At 36.0% G+C, this 8717-nt stretch overlaps 1 protein-coding gene across 7 annotated transcripts in view; it reads right to left on the bottom strand.

Annotated features, from left to right (window-relative positions):
• Positions 1-908: 908 nt before the first annotated feature.
• Positions 909-8717, bottom strand: part of NLGN1 (neuroligin 1) — a 578187-nt gene continuing 570378 nt past the window's right edge. For all 7 annotated transcript variants that reach the window (XM_034780940.1, XM_034780937.1, XM_034780941.1 and 4 more), the window contains 2 exons: positions 6269-7058; positions 909-4685 (listed from right to left, as the gene is read on the bottom strand). In XM_034780940.1, coding sequence (XP_034636831.1) covers positions 3863-4685; positions 6269-7058 — 1613 coding nt within the window. In that variant the 3' untranslated portion in view covers positions 909-3862. The remainder of the gene's footprint in view (positions 4686-6268; positions 7059-8717) is intronic.

The raw sequence follows: 8717 nt of genomic DNA, 5'->3' as shown, positions 1-8717 counted from the left end.
ATGCCACAGAAGAAAACAAGTTGCTAACATCAAAGAACCACCATGATGTTTTACAGCTTCCTAACAATTCCAGTTCTATTTTGTCTCTTCAGAATATTTCAGTGAAACTCGCAAGAGAAATCTCAGTAATTTCTATGCAGTGGTGTTTAAAGCTGGAACATGTTTATTTGTTAGGCTTCTTTTCACCCTGTTTTTATTGCATATCAATATTTATTTGAGGTTCAGTTAACCAAAAATATACAGTAAGAATCCATTTTTGAATACATTTAATAACAATAGCACTAACCCTGATGCTGTCTTATAGAAGAGTATGTTTAGCTATCTTAATTTCATGCTCTGTAAGTCTTCACTGGATACAGTATACAATATATGGCCTACTGAGATACTATTAAGCAAAATGTGTTTCAATTTGCTTTATTTCCCTATGCAATGTCAGCACTGCCTTCTCTGTGTATAAACTACGCATCCAAGACTAGATATAAAGTAGCATATGTCTATAGTTTTAATAGAAAAAGAATGGGGAAAAGGAGACATTGATTCCATAGTTTTTTCCTCAAAATAATAAAATATTTTTTCTTAAAAAGTCTGCAAACATATTTACAAAAATGGGAAAGCAGTAAATACAGGCTTTTCATATTTTTGCTGTACTTCCAAACTGACTAATATCCTAATTGCATTGGAAATCTGCTCCAATGAACAATACACAAAATAAAATATCACACTCCATTTGATTTCTCATTGTCTATTTTGAAAAAAAAATCAGACAAATATATCTTTTAAAAACAACAAAAGTAAATTCCATAAAGCATAACCATCAAAAATACTCCAAAATGTTTCTTACATTTGTGAGCATTTTCAGCTTTAAAAAACAGTTTGTTGCCTTCATTTATGTTATAAAATGTGGGAAATCCTCTTACTTTCAGAAAACTAGCTTCTGAACTGTAATTATAAAATAGCAACTAAAATTGTATTCACAGTTTCTGCATCATGTGAATTTTTGAACAGGAAAATATTATAAAATTTGCATTGCTGCCTTGAACTTTCACATTTGTGGTATTATTGGCTGACAGAAAAGAAAAAGTGTACTGTCATGCTTGGTTTACCTCAATCATTTATTTCTGAACTAATAAAAGTAAACAATTACCAGATAGTGAATATAGAGATACTGTATATAGATATAGATATGGCTGCCATTAAATTATAGTAGGAAACTATTTTGAGTTTGATAAAGTTAAGAAAAGCACATGAAATCATATTTTGTGTATATCTTGTTTTATGGCCATTCATGGTTTTGTTTGTTTTGTTTTGTTTCATTAACATAGCAAAATACAATCTTCCTATTAAACAATAATTATCAGATGGCAGACAATTCTTTTTATTGGTTTACATTGGCAGGTCACAGTCTAAAAGCACAACCACATCAGGCAGAAATTGCACATAGACCATCCTGGATTTTGAAGACTTCAATCTTTATGCTTCTACCAGAAATGCTCCTTTTAAAACCGGGGATGATAAGCTATATTATATTAAATGTTAGTGGATATTTTTTATTAGTTTAACTAAAGAAAATGACTGAAACTGTAGTGGTTTTTCTTGTTGTTTTGTTTTCAGTGTCACTTTTGAAGTCTGTATTTGATGGTCTTAAACACACTTCGAAGGGTAAGTTTCTAGTAAAATCATTTCATGAAAGTTTAATCACCCTCACAGTGTGAACTAGGTGAGTTTCATTGAATGGAATACTGCATATTTATCTGTTCCTTGACATTTCTAAATTTGATGTATGTATTTTTAATTCTTACTTCTGGCTGAAAAATGATGGCAAGTTAGTGGGTAGTGGTAATTAATGTAATACTGCGACATCATACATTCATAATGTCATGATTCTTATAAGGAACTGTTTTAGATAGGACTGGCCTATAAATATGCAGTTGTATTATCTGTAGAAGGCATATCCATGTCTTCAAAAACCAGACTAGTCTTAAGAAATGACTCTTTATTTGAGACAGTTACCATTACTTCATTAAAAAATGACAAAACAGCAATAAACATTTTAGCTCTTTAATGAGCAAAGATCAGATCTCTTAGCATTGGAATAATATTTGTTATCCAGATTATCTTTATTTCACTCAGTGACCAGTAATATGGCCAAGAAGTACAAAGTAATTTTCCATCAAGTAGTATACAATTTTTTGTGTGTGTGTAATAAGCTTTCATTCTTGAAAAAGAGTAACTGAAAAGAAATGTTTCTGTTACTGCAGTTAGTTTGTCAGAGAGAGTTCTTTGCATTATCTTACAAACTATCAAAATTGCTAGTAATTTGAAAAAATGTAAAAAAAAATCACATAACTTTAGTCTAATAGAAATATAGTACAGGTAAGAGAAAGTATTTATCAGGGATGTGCTCTTAAGTCCATCTCATTTTTTTATATAAATGTACATCTGATTACATATACAAACATTTTGAAAGGACTGTGATATACCGTTTCTGAAAAACAACAGGGGAATGAAGAGTTTCTTGTGATTTTAGAACATTCATTTAAAATCACACAAACAAATGTAAGATTCAGGATTACAAATTTCCATTTGTTGGCTCTCTCCATCCTTATGGACCCTTTCTATCTACATTTGCACTCTATAGAGATCTCATCCAGTGAATTCACTTGAATGGCAAGGATAATGTATAGCAAAAAGGGAAACAACTTTACATTAAAATATTAGCAGTAAACTTTGTCACATGCACCATGAGTTAAAACAATAACAGAGCTGTAATCAGAGTGGTAATGTTGGGGCATCTTTATACTGCAAAATATCCTTGCAATGAAATCTTTGGACACACTTTATCTTACCAATATGAACTAAATATTTTGTAACTAAACCACAGCAAATTATAAATCCTTCATCAAAGAGGTTCCATTAAGGTTATAGTTCTATAAATTATTTAGGTGGAAACAAAAGAGAACATTAAAAACACAGAAAGATATTTTTCCCTCTGGGATTCACTGAGCGAGTGTTCACCACTATATACCTAGAATACCATCAAATACCTTTAAGAACTACTGTAATTCCTTCTATTACTGAAGCTACTGTGAATTATTTTACTGTAATTACTTTTGCCCCTTTAAAAAAATCTTCTTTAGGTTGTGCCAATTGATGGAGGAAGCTTCTATTAAAAACTCCAATGGGATGAGAAGAATTTTAATTACGGCTTAATCAGCAGCACAGCCACCAAGCATATAAATTATCATGCACATCGTGCTAAAAATATCCAGTTTCCTTTATTCCCACAACTTTTATACTGACAGCACTTATGTGATAATGTTGTACCTGCCAGGCTTTAAAACTTCTTTGTTTGACTGGCAGATTTCAGCATGAGCCCCTTACTAAGGCCTTAACAGCATTGGTGCTTTGTGTACTTATCCAAATATGTAAATATGGACTACACAATAAAACAGTTCAAAATAAAAATTGGTGAAAATTATCTGACATTCCATTAGTGTGTCCCTTGTGCATATTTATAGATTTTTTTTAATGTCAGTCAAAGTTCTTTTCTGTTTATGTTGCACATGCCTAATTCCATTATGTAACTTAAATCTTCAAAAAATTAATAGTTGAATGTGAATGAAAAAGTATCATTCAGGACAATTGCTTCAAGCAATTGCAAAGGTTTTTTTTTAAGTTCATTTGTATATATGTACAATTCATTTTTTTTCAAAACCCCAAAAGTTCTTGATATGTATATTCACATAATATTCCTCCATATTTAAATAGTAAGATTCTTGTAGGTTGAAAGCCAAGTAATCTTCAGTAATGTCACCTACTGTAATCCATCAAAAAAAAAAAAAGTTTGTTTCATCTTGTCTGGCTATACCCTGGTTGTTGAATGTGAATGGGGGTGGGGATGGGGGTGGGGCAGAGTATTATTCTGTCCTCCAGTAAAGGTATTGAATGTGTGTAGGGGCTGAATCCCTGGTATAGTGTTGGGAATCATTGTAATGGTGTTGGGTGTCATTAAGGGAATATCATCAGGAGACCTTCTCATAGCTAGTGTGTAGTCTGGGGGACAGGCGGTCCGAAGAACCACCTCATGTGGATGGATGGACTCACATTCATGATCCAAGTCAGTGTGCTTCATTTGGAGGGACATTATCTCCTCTTCTTGTGCATGGGCAAGATCATTGGTAGTAGTACGCTGTGGGCTACATCTCCTATGAACATCATGTCTCCTCTTGTCCTTTTTGTAGTACAATGCTGCAAAGGCCAGAATGTTTAGGAATAGCAAAGATGCTCCGACTGCAATAGTAACACTCAACTCTGTGGAATAGTCCCTTTGATCCACTGAAAATGGACTTGGTTGTTGTTTGGGATCATCTTGTTTGGCTGTAGGAAAGGCTGAAGTAACAGGTACAGAATTTTTCCTTGTTGGTCTGAAAGTAATATCAGTTGATGGCACTTTAGTTGTGGTCGAGGTATACTGTGAAATGTCGTTAAGATTGTGCAGATGAGGTACCAGTTCCAGCCACAGGTTCACTTTATTGGCCCTGTAATGTTCCTTCACTCGTGGTTTTAATCCAATGTGAAGATACAGTTGGTCTTTTTGAGAATATCTGGTCCATGCTACTTCCTCAAAACGATTGGGTTTAGTATGAATGAATTTTGTATCTTGTGGGACTGGTTGATTTGGGTCACTAGAATTAAAAAAAAAGCTGAGATGTAAAGTCTGCATTTCAAAAGCAATTATAAAATTAAGATTTGATACTGCATTTTAACATTTATTTGGGGGAAGGGCAGTGAATGGAATTGCAGGCCAAATAGCAGTTAGAGCCAACACAATGCAAGTGGACACTGCAAGCTTCCCCAGTGCCCTTCGTACCTGAACCCCCATCAGCATCTAGCAACCCAGTCCTTTTCTCTCAAGGAAAAATTGTCAACAGTATTATACTTTGGTACTAGCGATGTAGATTAATGCCTACTCGAGACTAGGATGAGGGGTCAGAAACCTTATTTTTATTTATAACTTAAATCTCACCCTCTGAATTCAGGTCTGCAGAGGTGAAAGGGCAGTGTGTTAACTCAGTATAGCACACATCCACTGAAAGCCCATCGGAGTGCGGAGAAGTGATACAAGGTCAGTCCTCGGTATCTCTCAAGTGCTAGTCCATGCAGGGCCGGCTTTAGGCCAATTCCACCAATTCCCCAGAATCGGGCCCCGCGCCTAAGAGGGCCCCGCGCCCAGTGGCAGGGCCGCCGGAGGGGAGGGGAGAAAGAAGTGGCCGAGAATCCCTTCCCTGGCTAGAGTCTCCTTTTTAATTTTTACTCACCCGGTGGCGCTCCGGGTCTTCGGCGGCACTTCGGCAGCAGGTCCTTCACTCACTCCGGGTCTTTGGCAGCACTTCGGCAGCAGGTCCTTCAGTGCCGCCGAAGACCCAGAGCGAGTGAAAGACCCGAAGACTAGGAGCGCCGCTCGGTGAGTACAAGCCCCACGTGTTTTTTTACGTGGTTTTTTTAGTCATCCCTGCCGGGGCCCTGTCGAAACTGTTCGAATCGGGCCCTGCACTTCCTAAAGCCGGCCCTGAGTCCATGTATCTTACTTTCATAAATGCCTATTCATTTGAATAAGTGGACATCATTTTAAGACTCAACCTTCCATGTGCTGTGATGTTGGTGGCATTTTGCGTTCTTTATAATCAAAATACCATCACTACTGGAGTACAGTCAAATATTGTGGTTTGTTAAACAATGATCCGTTTTTAATGATGGGCACTTTATAACTGCTATACGTGATCTCAGTATGTTCCTTATTCACTGTAATACATGTTACAATTTCTTACACAGTGGTCAGATTTAAAAAAATTGAGAGTTCCAACAGATTTCCCTATTTTAAGTACAGAGAATCTCACTCAAAGCATCAGAATCTTACAAAGCAGAATGAACTTTTTAAGACCAACTACAGTACTATGAGAAAGCTAAATATTAGATTGAAAAAGATAAAAAATATCAGGGAAGCTGCCTTCTGCAGCCCTTTTTTATGTACGAAGTATTTATCACACTGTTATGTATAGAACAGTCACATGGACAGTTTCCCCATGTGTTAGCAGAATGTGCAATTTTTAATTGAACTGAGAGATATTAAAAACATATAACTCTCAACCTAATCCTGCAACCCTTATTCACGTAAATACTCCTTCCTGGCCCAAGTATTTCCTACAGAAGTCCATAGGAAAGGATTGCTGGATCCTATATATGAGATTACTCTCTATCTAGTACTCACCCAGTTTTTGCAAAGTTTGTCCAATATGTCATCACCACTGCGCTTAGCATGACATCATTTTTGGAGAAATTACAGGGAAATAATTCAGTAGGACCAATCATAGGGATTCCCAGTACATAAGGAACCTCATCTCCATGGGCTGCATCTGCCCAAGCAGGTACCTGATCTGTTTGGCAATGATGGTAGAAGGCATAGAAGTATGTAGGCGATCCAAAATTCGAGTGAAGATCTGCTGTAGCCACTGCTGGTGCAACCCACTGGTGATCAGTAAACAAAGCTAGCAGTGTTTTCCTTCTTGTCTCTGGATTGTGTCGGTCTGCCCAGTCAGTATACATAAATTTAATAGTTTCTCTCAATATATCTTTGCCTTCAGGGTATCCATATAAGTTATCGACAAAATTGGAAACAGCAAAGTCAAAATCACTAGCTGATATGCCATCTTCGCTATCAACTATATTTTCAACAAATTTTAAACCTTCTCCTTGGTTAACTCCCAACATTATGTCATAGTTGAGGAATTCTCCTTGTTCCATCAATATCTGAGGATCATCTGGTATCACATCACCATCAATTACTGGTCCAAAGGCTATGTGGTATCGTGCTGGTTGAATGTCCTGGTCCACAAGTTCTCTATAAGGCTTCTTCTGTAGACACTCTACCAATTCTACAGTGTCTGACATGTTGCAACCAACTTTTGTAGCCAACATCCTGGCATATTTTGCAGGTTGGAAACTAACTGCCCAGCTGGAGAGAGCTGTTCCACTTTGAGCTATTGCTCTTTGAAAAAGTCCTGTGGGGGAAAAATATTTAGAAAGTACTGAGGTGACCTTTATAAGCATGTGGTTGTTTAATGTTTAGATTAGGTATGTGGGAAAATAGGAAATCTTTTATCATTATTAAAACATTACTAATAAATAAATGCAGTACAGAAGGTAAAATCTGCTTGTTGCTGTATCCACATCTAACGTATACAAGAAAATGCACATGTATATATAAATCCTAGACCAATAGATAAATAAAACTCATGCAAATGCCAATTTATAGCAACTGAGGATCTGGCCCTATGTAACTCAGGAAGCTGAAAGAGTGGGAGAAATTGATGCCATATCTTGTTCAAGATAACACTGTTTGCTTTGAAAAACTCATAATACTAAAATTATTTTATTAGGTTGGAGGAAAAGCCAGTCATGCCCTGCAATTGACTGATTTCTTAGATATTGTTCAAGTCATCAGCACTTGCATGTGTACGACCATGTTTTAAATGGAAAACTGAATAGGACCTAATATACTGTTTTTATAGACTCTGTTTAGGATTGAACTTGGCTTGAGATGTACAGGGCTTCTCAATTGGGTATTATAACAAATTGTATATTCTGAAGCCATACAAAATACTGGGCAGCATTCCTAACTCATTTATCTAAGACTCAAGATCCTTTCTTGTAAAAGATCCTATTTTAATTAAGGTTTATGGTGATCACATTTAAATAAAAAAGGAAAATGATAAAATTCAGGTACACTGAATATCCTAAAATATTGCTTTGTGACTTAGACATTTAAACATATACTCAGGTATTCATTTATGAGAGATGGGGTGGATGGGGGAGATTCTGCTGTCACTTATACTTGTGTACACCTGAAGTAACTCCACTGACATCAGTGCAATTACTCTGGATTACTCTGGTGTTACTGAGAGTAGCATCTGGACCAAAAGCTCTGCTCACAAATATACGAAGCCGGCGGCTTAAGATCAGCATTAAATGAAGCTTCTTAAACATTTTGAAAACCTTATTTACTTTACATACAACAGTAGTTTAGTTAGATTATATATAGACTTGTAGAGAGAGACCTTCTAAAAAATGTTAAAAAATGTATTACTGGTACGCGAAACCTTAAATTAAAGTGAATAAATGAAGACTCGGCACACCACTTCTGAAAGGTTGCCGACACCGGACCTATTCCATACTTCTAGCAAATCATAATTTAGTCCATATTAGGCAATATATTTTACCCTTCTTGCTAATGAGTTTTAAAGTATTAAAACTTTTTTCTGCATCACCACAGAAGTCCTACAACTGAAGGACAACAAAACAATTTGTAATTATGCAGTCTCTTTGTACAGTCTATTGGAAAATATTTTGTAATCTGACCTATATTTATTTCATAGCTAACTATAAGTTATGCAAAATGCCCTTTGACATATACACATTACACTAACATAAAGCATATTTGGCCAAAATTTGCTTTTATTTACACCAGTACAAATCTGGAGTAATTCTAGTGACATCAGTAGAGTTACTAAGGATTTGCAATAGGGTAACTGAAGGTAACTTCTGAAGGCAACATCTGACCCTCTATCATTGATTTACGCAAATAAAATACCTTTGGGGCACACCCTGCTGATCAGCCAGTACCAGGGCTGGTTCTAGGATTTTTGCCGCCCAAAGCAAAA

Source organism: Trachemys scripta, chromosome 9 (assembly GCF_013100865.1).
Source record: "Trachemys scripta elegans isolate TJP31775 chromosome 9, CAS_Tse_1.0, whole genome shotgun sequence".
Lineage (NCBI taxonomy): Eukaryota > Metazoa > Chordata > Testudines > Emydidae > Trachemys > Trachemys scripta.
The sequence above is the reverse complement of the archived record's forward strand: the minus strand, read 5'-3'. Positions and strand labels throughout refer to the sequence as shown.